Raw genomic sequence first — 13085 nt, 5'->3', positions numbered from 1 at the left:
CTGTTTCCCTAAATGTACCAATAAAATCAATAAAAAAAAAAAAAAAAAAAAAAAAAAAAACTAAGAAGAGGTAGTACTGTAACAGTTTACAATTATAAGATATAATCAAATTTTTAAAACTTTAATTTCAATTGTCTAGTTTTGGGGCTACTATATTTAACTTCTGTCACCTATAAGCCAATTCACTATTCATGTATAGTATTCTAAAACCTCAGTAAGAATTTGGATCTTAGAAGTTGGGTGAAGATTAGAAACCTGAACCAACTAGTTTGGCTGTGTCCTAGATTTTTTGATAGGGTAACTGCAATGAAAAAGTTGAAATGATAGGGAGATTATTCATTTTTCAAATATTCAGTGAACATTTTATGACTCAAAACACTGTTCTAAAACTAGAGTTTAGAGAAATGAAAAGACCACATGCCTGCCCTTAAGAGACATTCCAATGGAACAAAACAGATAAAACAAATATAGCAATAAATACAGAATGTGTTAGAAGAGAAATAATACTCAAATTAAAAAAAAAAAACAAAGCAGAGTAGGCGAGCAGAGAATATGGACTGGGAGAAAGATGACCTTCTATTTTATATTATCACAAATTACATATAAACTTCTCTTAAAAGCTTTACCTTCTCTCTAACATCAGAACTAACTATATTACTTTCAAGCATTATGGAAATAAAAAAGAACTTTTAGATTTAAAAAAGTTCCGTTTCCTGTTTTCCTTAAACACTAGATTATAGTGCTGTGATGTTTTTATGTTTCACTATATCCATTCAAGACTCTAAGATCAACTAACTATATTACTTTCAAGCATTATGGAAATAAAAAAGAACTTTTAGATTTAAAAAAGTTCCGTTTCCTGTTTTCCTTAAACACTAGATTATAGTGCTGTGATGTTTTTATGTTTCACTATATCCATTCAAGATCAAACTCTTATAACTGTTCACTCAAAAGAATGAAGGGCAAAAAGAGATGAGATTGGTAATACATGCCTTGCAATCTCTGTCAGATTTAGCAGGCATAGGTGTTTAACCAATTTTATAGGTATTCTCTGTGATTTTATTGTTGTCCTTTAAGCGCAAAAATGTAAAGAAGTCATTTTGAGGGAAAGCTGATAGGATGATAACAAAATTGTAAAAATAGAACTCAAGAGTGGATATTCATGATTCCCATTCTTTTTAATTCCCTTCTTTTCATTTATCTCCAAGAGTTTTCCCTTCCAGCTACAAGTTACCTCTTTTTAAAAACTAGATGATGCCGTGTATTCCGAGTTCCATGCCCAGTACCAAAACAACAAAACACCCCAAAAAACCCAAAAAACAAACCAAACTACATGAGACAAAGTGACTGAAAGAAAACCCAGGGCGTTTTCTTTACCTGTTTCTTTTTCTAGACCTTGCAAGGCTGGTTCCCTCAGAACTCTGCCTCTATATGACCTCAGCCACCCCGCACACTTTCTATGCCCTCATTCTGCTTTACTTTCTTATTTATTTACTTGGTTATTTCCTATCCTTTGTCCTCCTCACAGTTACTATTCCTTGTGACTAGAGGAGTGTCTAACACAGAATGTTCAGTGTTACGTAAATAAATCATCTATACATTTGGAAAAGAAATATAGTTAGTTCACTAAGTCTTTCAAATAATCCTTATGTCTCCTTGTTTAAAGAGTGAATTGTGGAATACAAGCCATCTTTCTTCCCTTAATAACCTAATAACCTGTGTTTCTCTGATGTTTTGAAAAAAGAACAAGGAAGAAATAGAAAAGGAAATAACTATTGTTCCTCCTGCCCATTACCCAACTACTGAAGTCAACAATCTAGGATTGATTGACTGTTATTCCCTTTTTCCCTTCTTATTCATATCCAATCTGCTGACTTTAGTCCAAACATTATATTTAACATTTTATTTTTATAGTATTGATCTCAATGGCTAAAATTGATATTGCAGCAAATGATAAAAGAAAAACAGAATGACTATAAATGAAAATACCTTGCCAGGTGGGTTGAACCCAGACCCAGAGAAATATGAAGGAAATAATGCCAAGATGTTTCAGAGAAAAGGAGAGAAAGTAATGCCCTCTGTTGGTAGAGTTCTGTACAAGTAATGATTCCAAGGGCCTTTAACATTTTCTCTGTAACTTTTCCTATTCCAGAAACCTAGAAGAAAATCAATAGGTATTATAAGTAGGTTTTAAAAAACTGTCAGAACTGAGATTATAATCTTATAGTTCTTTCAATCAGTGAAAAGTATGGATAATGAATCTTCATAAGTCATGTAAGAAAACTGTGTTTATTACTTTTTCATCACATTTCATTAAGTACCATTCTATTAAAGTTTTAAAGACATTAAAAAAGGAGTTCTGTGGGCATAAAAACGTAGGGAATGGTAGGGTAACCAAATGTAAGAAGAACTTTTTACTCTAAGATTTATGACTCTTTAATATACTAACATATACATAGTAACCCACCCAAGGCTGGTAGACTCTAAAGCTATTTGATCTCAGAGCCTTTTTTGTTTTGTTTTGTTTTTTTGGTACTGGCGATTGAACTCGGTTCCTTGTGCTTGCAAGGCAGGCCACTGAACCGCTAAATCCCCAGCCCTCAGAGCCTTTTTAAATTGTATATCCATTTGTACCTTGAAAAACATATTAGAAAACATTATTTTACAGCTTCATCTTATATATATTATCCAGTAATTATATAAATTGTATTCACCGATGAAGCCCTTTTTCTGAGCATTCAAAAATTCTTCATTTAAATTCATGTGTATGAATAAATTAAAGTCTTAGACCATCATATAGTGTATAGTGCAGTTACTGTAAAAAAAAGTGATATATGCAGAAAAAAATCTAGCTCTAAAGAATAATGAAATATATCTCATTCTGAATCTCTGAGGGATAATTTTATCATTTTAAAGCTGGTACTGTAATCTTCATTTTGTCAAAAACAATAAAAATTCTAAATGTCTTTAAAGTATCATATCTATTAATCTGTTAGTGTTCTAGACTTGAGGACCAAGACAGCATTAAGTTAGAGTTGAAAGTACTCCTTCTAGTATACTTTCATTTCTTTTCTCCTTGGCAAGAGTCCACTTAAAAGTCTATCATCTATTATTTTCTTAAAAATTTCCTGCAAATAAGCTTCACAAACCTTACTTTAAGGATTTCACAGAAAAATTTTTTTCAAGTTCCTATTCAATCACCCATTATAGTTCTTGCTTGTTGCCTAGTGTTTTAAAACTTTTCAGCAAAGAGCAATTATCATCAGCTTAGCTTCTCTTTAGAATTCAAAGTAAATATTCAAATGCTACATTTTATATAAAATCTCACCTTTCTAATGGGTAAGTCTTTGATGAAGTCCATCACAGCTTGTCGGTCAGGGAGAATTTGGTATTGTCCATTTGGTTTATTCTTATCACTGCACACTTTTGCTAACATTGTGTTGGGAGCAATGCCTTAAAATAAGAACACTGTAATGACTTCAAGAAGTTGATATGTATGACTTTTAATGATGTGATGATAAAAAATGTTTAAACACAAATAATATGAAATTATGCATAATGCTACTTTAAAGATAATATATAACTACCATCTATCTCTCCAGGTCTTTCAGGGAAGGAATTGTGTTAGTTATAGAAGGAGAAATGAAGAATATTTAATTCTTCAGGATATTTTAAAATCTAAGAGTAATTTCTGGGCTGAGTAATATTAAGTATTACTAGTTTACTTAACTACCTTTAGAATAAATACAGGGTTATTTGCAATGGCTTTGTATCTACTTTTTAGAAAAGATCCAAAATATAGTTTAGGATAGATGTTTACTCTTTGAAAACGGTTTTTTTGTATAAAATGCTCTTTTTTTTTTTTGGTACCAGAAATCGAACTCGGGCCCTTGTGCTTGCGAGGAAGGTGGTGGAACTACTGAGCCAAATCCCCAGTCCTATAAATTACTCTTATAAAGTAAGAAAATCAAAGATTCTGGGTTGCAGTATATTTGAGACATTGATAAAAAAATTTTTCATCCTTTGTGTTATTCACAAAGCAGATTATTGCTTCTCAGAAAGGTGTTTTATAATTTCTAGGAGTCTTAATGATTAAGGTAATTTGAAATAGGTACACACAAATATATTCATTAAACAGATCAGATGAATTTTTATGCCTATCTTCCTAAAATTTATTATTCAATTCTCATGCTTTGGTATAGAAAAGATTAACCTAATCATAATACAGCTTTTACAGCATAAGGCAGGATCCTCATGATGAATATCAATTATTATACTAAGATGTAATGATGCCCTTATTGACATAGGAAAAGCTATTTTTGCCTTTTATTACACAGTTCTAAATTGCTATGGTGCTAGCTGGGGATTTGTTTGCATTTTCTGGTTTGTTTGGTTTTTTGTTTTTATTTATTTATTTATTTATTTATTTATTTATTTATTTATTTAGTTATTTACTTTGGTACCAGGGATCAAACTCGGGACCTTGCATTTGTGAGGCAGGCAGCAGAATCACTGAGCTAAATCCCTGGTCCTTGTTTTTGCTTTTCCATATGTGGTAGTGGAGACTAAACCCAGGATCTGCACTGAGCTACATCCTCAGATCCTTTTCTATTTCTATTATGAGACAGGTTTTCTAAGTCGCTAAGTTGCCCAGGCTGTATTCAAACTTATGATCCTCTTGTCTCAGCCTCCCAGAGTGCTGGGATTACAAGTGTGTAACACCACACCTGGCTTATTTTGCAGAAAGGTTCCTTACTTTGATGCTTTCTGGGTACTCTCCTACAATTTAATCTAGGACAAGACTGAAGTTGTCCAAAGAAAAACTAATCAATCATTCTGTACAAAACCAATTAAAATATACTTGAGGTTACAAAATGATAACTACATGAGATATATTATAGTGTGCCCCCCCGCACTCATAGGCTTTTCTAAATTCAAAATTACTTGTATATTCAGCTATTCTAAATAGTTAAAGTTGTTAGAAGATCAAAGAGTAGTTAAGTAAAATGATCATACATCCTTTAAAACGAGAAGCTACTAATATTACACTTGAACAAGGCAGCCTGGAAATTTTAACCACAGTGACCATTAACAGTCTTTTAAATACCTGCACTGGCTGTTAGTGTTGTTTTTTGTTCAATTCTGAACCGAATTTCCTTTACCACTTCCTTAGCTGAGGTTCCAAAAACAACTGAGTTCTGCAGTATTTGAAGATTGTTTTGTTCTTCAGAGTTCACTTGGGAAGGATTTCCTGGGGGCTGCAAATCAGGAGGACTGTCTTCAAAAAGTAGTGGAGAGATGGACCAGTCAGACTCACTCAGCTCATGAACTTCCTTTCCTGGTTCATCTAAATTGCAAATAAGAACAGTAACTTATCTTTATTTTAAGTTACATACTCCTTAAGTGAGGTTTCCTTAGGTTTTATTTCTTTAGATTCCTATTTCCCCCCCACATTATTTCTGAAGACAAAACAAATTTAATTTAGTTTTGTTGTTAAGAACCAAGATCAGAAGCACTAGACTTATGTCATGTAACTATTTAATAAAGAAAACATTAAAAAAAAGAAAAGAAAACATTGTCCAGGTTTTTCTTAAAAGAATATTGCCCTTTTTCATATTTTTCATATTAAAAAAAAGAAATATCCTATATAAAACACATTAACTTTTGAAAGCCACTACATTTTTTAAAAAATGAAATTTTTGCTCCTTTATTCATCACAATAAATAAAAAAGACCCTTATTAAAATAAGTTATGATTTAGGAATGTGAGGGGGGAAAGTCTTAAACAATATAAAATAATTATACCTGAAAAATAAGTTTCATTTTTTTCATTCATAGAACAAACTTCAAAAGTTAATCTGTTTTCTTTTTCAAATGCTGATTTTAATTTTGACTTACTTATAAAATATCATTTTTATTGTATTTGCAATAAATAGAAGTTGCCTCTGAAAGTTATGCTTTTTTAAATAAAATGTCTTAAGGTCTGACTGGATCAGCCAAGATACAAGTTTAAGGCAAAGAAACTATTACCAATAGCTTATAAACTAAAAATACATATCTGTTATCACCTCATTTTATTTGTATTTTTTAAATGAGCTACAAAATACACTGACATCTATATTCCCTATGATGTTATCAGTATACATCAAAAATGTACCAATAGATGTTTTGCTTGAAAAAAGAAAAAAATGAAATCCATAATGATTCTTAAAACAGCCTCATGAACAAAATCTATTAAAAGTTTTCCAAATTATAAGTTTCTTCAATTAGCTTCAAGACGCATATGAAGGTATACTATTTGAAAAATGAACTTAGTCTTTCAGAAAACTTTTTAAAAGATAAAGTAAAAGTATAACAAACACTGGATTAATTTCACATTTTAAAGTGTGTAATATGAATTCAGTTACAGACAGATGTTTTCCAAATCTGCATTCTCAGGCCACATGCACAATAAGACTTGTTTTCAAACTTACAGAGCTGCTACTTATGTGCTTCATTTCCTTCTCCTTCTCATACTCCATTTTTAAAATTCAGAGCAACTCAGCAGGCAGTAAGAATACAGAACACTGAAAGGCTGCTCCTCTGGCGTCCGCTGCCCCACTGGCTGAGTACAACACTCAGGACCTGGCCCGTCCAAGCCAGGAAAGCACTCTACCAGCCCCCTCATTTGTTTCCAGACTGAAAAAGTTTTATAATCCCCATGACTGAAGTAATCAGAGTACAATAACAGGATTAAAGCATTTCGTTCACATTGCAAGTACTTAAAAGAATGTGTGCTATTTCAGTTTTTTACACAGCCTAGTACTCACCATCCGAATATGGCAGAGTAAACATTAAATGACAATCACTACTTTATTTTTAAGTAGATAAGGTAGTTAGCAATAAATTTTAAAAGAGAAGCACCTTTTAGAAAAGGAGCAAGCAGTACAAAAATGTCTGACTTTAAAGAAAGATATCTCAATCACTTGTCATACCTCTAACACATTGTTGTGAGATTGGATGGCCCTGAAAATGTGCCATACAGGAATTTATAGATGAGGGAGGAAAAAGTCAACTTACTTCAATCACTTAAGAATATGAAAGGCATTGAAAGGGCAATGTACAAATAAATATATTAAAGATAACAGAAACTAAGAAGTCACATCCTCATAGTGAGTTTAGACATGTAATAAATTAGGACTTCAGTAGAGGATGAAAACATTTACCTTAAGCCCAATGTAAATTTTTTTTTAAAAAAACAGAGTAAAAGTAATAGTTATAAAAGCCCACAGGAAACTGGGCATGGTGGTACAAGCCTGTAATCCCAGCACACTGGGAGGCTGAGGCAGTAGGATCCAAAGTTGGATTCTGGACTGGGGAATTTAGGAAAATCCTGTCCCCAAATTTAAAAATAAAATAAAATGAAAAAGGTCTGGGGATGTGGCTCAGTGTGAAGGCCCAGGATTCAATCCCCAAGTCCTATACAGAGGACGAGGAGGACAGGGAGGGAGAGGGGGAGGAGGAGGAGTGTAGGGGGGGAGCTGCCATCAGGGAATGCTTTGTTGGAATCATTTAATGATTTCTGCCCCTCTTCCCTAATGAAAACTAAGAAAGAAACAAGTGAGATTTGAAGCAAAGTGACATCAAGCTTCAAGTGCCACATCCCCAAACAACAAGACTATAACAAAGATGAAAAATATCTTGCTCCAAGCATTTATGTCTAGAAATAATTATTAAGGGCAGAGGATTTAGCTCAGTGGTTCCACTGCCTGCCTTGCAAGAGTAAGGACCCAAGTTCTAAACCCCAGTACCCCCCCAATTATTGTTTAATGTTTCTATTAAAGAAAAAGGGAGAGACCTACCCCTTTGAGTGTTAAATAAAGTAATGAATTTGTAATTCAATTCTAGATTAACCTTGCTCCAAATGATGTGAACTCCAAACAATGGAGGGACTCAGAATTTCATGCCATTGTGGCCACCATTTTGCTTCAGGGAAAGTTACAAATTCCATCACTGCTCGGCTGCTCTGAAGCAGCCATGTTACACACACAAAATGTGGCTGTGAGTGGTGGGCAAACCCCTCTGGGTCACCTTTTCATTCAGATGAACTGTGCTCAAAGGACATTTCAGGCACTTTAAGTAATCATATCTTTGGCAAAAATTTGGCAGCAGTACATGTAATATCTGCATGTTTCTTGGCATTGCTTTGGTTACCTAATAGAGGAACTGTTTGAAAAACTTATGGAGTTATGAAACTTCTGTTTCACTGTGTGTAATAATGAGGCCCAAGACAAAGAAGGAAAAAGGAAGGCATTCATTTTGGAAGTATTGAAAACTGTTATAAATGCTGTACTAGAGTCAGATTATAGAAAACTTGGGAAATGAAGAAAAATAAAATCACCCAATGTTTTGGTATGTTTGAGGTTAATCTTTTTTAAAATCTAACTTTTATCAACATCACAAAAAAGATTTAAATAAAGAACTTCTCAGCTGCAGCACAATCTAAACCCTTTGAAGCTATAGTTGAAAGAAAGTAATTGACACAACATTACTGTCTAGTGACTACATAGTCTCAAAGCCTGAAGATTTAACATTTGTTTAAAAGTGATATTCTAGGGTCAGGGATTTAGCTCAGTGGCACTGCGCCTACCTCACAAACACAAGGTTCTGAGTTCAATCCCCAGTACCAATAAACAAACAATATATATATGTATATATATATGTATACATATATATATACATATATATATACAAAAGTGATATTCTACGCATTTAACTAAAATACCTGCTCAATGTATTTTAACTTTCTGATTTTTCATTTTTATAAAGACACATCTTGTTCTACCATCTACATATGCTAGTGAGTTAATTGGGTTAATTCAGGGGTTGTTTTTCTTTTTCATTGTTTTTATTTTGCTAATTCTAACAAACTGCTTACCATATTTTGCCAGGTTTCCAGTTTTGATGAAATAACTTCTTTTTTCTTCAGGCCAAGTTTGTCTTTCCTGTAAATGCTTTGTTATATTCAAGTAGGCTTCATCAAGACTCATGGCCATAAAATTGGGATCATAATCGGCAAGTATTTCCTTAACCTTCAAAAGGAACAAAAAAGGGTTATATTTTGCTGCCACAGCAAAAACCTCCAGTCATACACAGCTGAGAAGAAACAGTAATATTCTTATTTGCAACTACAGTAATGATCCTGCAATCAATAGTTCACAGATTTAAGGAATGAATAATTTACCACCAGTGCCTATTTGTCAGTCTTTCTTTTGCATTAAAATAGATCATGCCTGGAAAATGGTTTGTAGGATGTTCCTTACAAAATTAAGCAGATATTTATTGTATGATTCAGAGTCCCAGTCCTAGATAAATGAAAACTTAATGTTTACACAAAGAATTGTATACATATGCTTCGAGTAGTTCTAAGTATACCTGTCAAATATTGGAAATAGCTCAAATACTGTTCAGTGAGTGAATCACTAAGCAAACCGATACCTTTATGCAGTGGAATACTACTGAGCAATAAAGAACAAATTGCTGATACTCAGATATAAGATCAGACTTAAAAGCTTTGCACCAAATTAATGAAGCAATTATTGCCATGTTGTTACATTATTAAAAAGGCAAAGTTACAGTAATGGATAACAGGAATTATTAGTGGAAGTAGTTGTATGTGTATGTTTTGAAGTTTGATGCAACTACTCTGTATCTTGATTTTGAGGGTAGTTATCTGAGTCCATACACGCATTAAGATCCATAAAATTGTAAAGTAAAAAGCAAATTTCACTAAATTATTATTTTAATGTAAAACACTATTATTGAAATATATGAGAGGAAGAAAGCATGAATCAGTTGATCATGTAGCTAAGGAGAAAAGTCTGTATTATTTAAACTATATCATAGGAAATGAAAATACAAAAACATTGTGATAGATGGTGTCACTGAGAATAGAGAAATAGACTACAGAGGTTTTACAAGTTTAAATTATCAGGTTTCTTCTCTACAGAAAATTCAATGAGCAACTTCTGAAGAGATACTTGGGTTACTACTATTTTTTTTTTTAATCAGATTGAACTCAGGGACTCATTCATGTCAAACTTTGCTGTACCATTTAGCTGTATCCTAAACTCCTTGACATTGTTGCTAAAACCAGAATCAGACCCAGTTTTGTTCAAGGAAATGTTATACAAATAAAATCTGTAATATATTGTGAAAAAAAAACAGATCATGAAGGCAGAAGAGTGTGAAATAGCACCATTTGATGCAGTCTCTATTTAGCCAACTACATCTAGATATAAAAAGCAATTCAAATAAAATTCAGAAAACATCATTCTCGTAGGCACAGAAAAAAGATAGTTGAGGTTTTAGGTATCTAGTCAAAAGTAGAAGTGGGAATGATGAGATCCTATTCTGTCTCATCTTTTATGATGGTTTTTGTTCATTTTTAAAAGGAAAAAGAATAATTTTATGCAAAGGTACCATGTTGCTTTAAAAAGCAGTTGTTTCCGTTAACTATAAGATGCACATAAAGCTCCCCTAAACATTCATATTAATGCATGTATCCATAAAGAAAATGCAGCTCTACTATTTCTTGGAATCTGGAATAGAAAAGATGACAAAATCTATGTAATTGTATGGTTACATTAAGTGATGGAGGAAAGTCTGGAGAGCATAGTGGCATAAAAAATACAAAGATTAAAATTATAGTTACTATAATCCAGAAATCTCTTTTATAGAAGATACTTTTATTACATTAAACTGTGAAGGTTTATATGGTGGTAGTTGTTTGTTTTTTGACCAAATTACTAGCAGTAGAGGGAATGTTTACCAAAATAATATATATATTATAAGACATACTGGCTGAATTATATTTTACTTTTCTATCACTTAAAACCTGTCTTCTGCATCATGAGAAAACTTTGTTTTATAAAAGGAAAGTATTTTAGCTCAATATAATTATGAACAGCTGAGTAAAGAGGAATTTTAGAAAATGGTGATATAAAACTTGGCATAATTTTACACAGTGAGTGCCTTAAATAGCTGTGTTCTTGTAGGAGAAACCACTTTTATACATACTCAGTATCTTCCTAGTGAAAATGAAACTTTGAGTCTGTAGTGGCATCCCACTAAGATTCTGAATGAAAAGCATTCCCTGTAAATGCTGCTGAGTAGTCCTTACAAACTCCTATCCACAGGACACTGCTGTAGCAACTCAGATTGACATGTTCCAGTCAAAACAAAGCCCTGAAAGCTCCAGGACAGCTAAAGCTGTTTCAATATTTATGATAAAACAAACAAAAAAAATGGATCTTCAAGTTTTCTAATCAAGTCAAAAATATTAATGTGTCTGTTAATTTACACATATTTTGTTACCTGCAAATTAACTACCTAGAGATTGTTGAAAATTTGAAGATTTTTCCCCAACTTATGTAAATAAAAAGACTAAAGATGACTAAAAACAATTTAATTCTTATTTTTTTATTTTGAGACAGGGTTTCATTAAGTTGTTAAATTGCCTAGGCTGGGCTTGAACTTTTGATCCTCCTGTTTTAGCTTCCCAGAGTACTGAGATTATCAGCATCTGTCACCATGCTTGGCTTTTGTAGGATTTTTTATTTATTAAAGGTCTATATTTCATGTTTAGCATTTTCTCTCTTTTTAATCAGGAATATAGTAAAAACAATCCATAGTTAGCAAATGTATGTTTCCCCTTCCCCTACCAACCTTTTAGAAGTAGGCACAATGAACTTGCTTTAAAAAATAAAGATGACAGTTTTAAAATTTGGAGTGGAGGATCATTTCTAGCGGAAATGAGGTAGCATAAAAATTAAAAGCAGTGGGGCCAGGGATTTAGCTCAGTGGTTCTGCTGCCCACCTCATAAGCACAAGGTCCTAAATTCAATCCCAAGTACCGATAGATAGATAGATAGATAGATAGATAGATAGATAGATAGATAGATAGATAAATAAATAAATGCAGTGAATTTGATGATCATGTGAATGTCTCAATAGAAATAAGAAGCAAATTATAATTTTGCAAGTGTTGCCAATCATATGGTAGCTTTGCTTTGCTTTTGGAAATCAGGGGTGCTCTGCCACCAGGCAACATCCCCAGTCCTTTTTTAGACTGGTTCTTGTTAATTTAAAGTCACCCAAGACAGATTTAAACTTGCAATCTTCCTGCCTCAGCCTCTCAATTAGCTGAAATTACAGGCAGGTACTACACACAGCAATCTTTAACACAATGCATTTTACTATGGCAATCAAAAAGCAATGTAGATGTGGTACTCTCAAACTTTAATTCAAGAACTAAATCCCACCATTGTACAACAGGTCTGTTATCATCAAAAATAGAGAAAATGGCAGTTTTCACATGAAAAAGTTTGGGATTTTAGTAAATAATCATATCTTTACATTTCAGAGCTCCTTTTCAAAACAATGGATTATTTCCTTCCCTCTTTGATTACCAGTCTCTTAAGACCTTTACTGCTTATTGCCTTCACAAGACTGTAGGGAAAGAGGAGCAGGTAACCAAAATAAGTAATTTTTGTCATTGCATAAAAATACTGATAAAAAGTTTAATCAGAAGACACTGAAACCAATGACAAGTAGATTCTTTAAATTACAAATATTAGGTAGCTCCAGAATAAAAGTGTATTTTCCACAAGAAAGAATAGCTACAGTTAATTTTATGTTATAATTACAGCTATTCAAAGTTTTGGGACATGAGTTTTCTAAGCAGATGAAAAATACTTGGAAAATTTTTCTGTTTAGTGGAAAACAGAATTGTGTATTGCAGGTGTTGTGAACAGCCCAGTACTGAATATGCAAGCTGAAGAAATAGTTGAAGGTGAGGCCAGCAGGATATGGTAAGACCAAATCCTGATGTGCTAAGGCATTTGGAGTTGACTCTGGAGATGTGAGAGGAAACCAGTGAGCAGATAGAAATAGGGGGACATAAACTTACCTCCTCACTCACGGCTCTGTATTTGTCAAAGTTTGGGGGCACTATAATGAGATGTGGGCAGAGTCTCTTAGCAATAAATCCTGGCATGGCTGCACGTACACCAAACCTCCTTGCATGGTAATTTGAAGTAGACTGAA

At 33.0% G+C, this 13085-nt stretch overlaps 1 protein-coding gene across 3 annotated transcripts in view; it reads right to left on the bottom strand.

The window, feature by feature from the left end:
* The window catches only part of Polk (DNA polymerase kappa), a 72388-nt gene that overhangs the window by 17046 nt on the left and 42257 nt on the right, over window positions 1-13085 (bottom strand). For all 3 annotated transcript variants that reach the window (XM_010619133.2, XM_010619132.2, XM_010619134.2), the window contains 5 exons: window positions 12949-13080; window positions 8917-9070; window positions 5108-5347; window positions 3329-3453; window positions 1990-2156 (listed from right to left, as the gene is read on the bottom strand). In XM_010619133.2, the coding sequence (XP_010617435.1) occupies window positions 1990-2156; window positions 3329-3453; window positions 5108-5347; window positions 8917-9070; window positions 12949-13080 (818 nt within the window). The remainder of the gene's footprint in view (window positions 1-1989; window positions 2157-3328; window positions 3454-5107; window positions 5348-8916; window positions 9071-12948; window positions 13081-13085) is intronic.

The sequence above is a fragment of the Fukomys damarensis genome, unplaced genomic scaffold, assembly GCF_012274545.1.
Source record: "Fukomys damarensis isolate Sample0158 unplaced genomic scaffold, DMR_v1.0_HiC HiC_scaffold_1, whole genome shotgun sequence".
Taxonomy (NCBI): Eukaryota; Metazoa; Chordata; class Mammalia; order Rodentia; family Bathyergidae; genus Fukomys; species Fukomys damarensis.
This window is presented reverse-complemented; position numbering and strand designations above follow the sequence as displayed.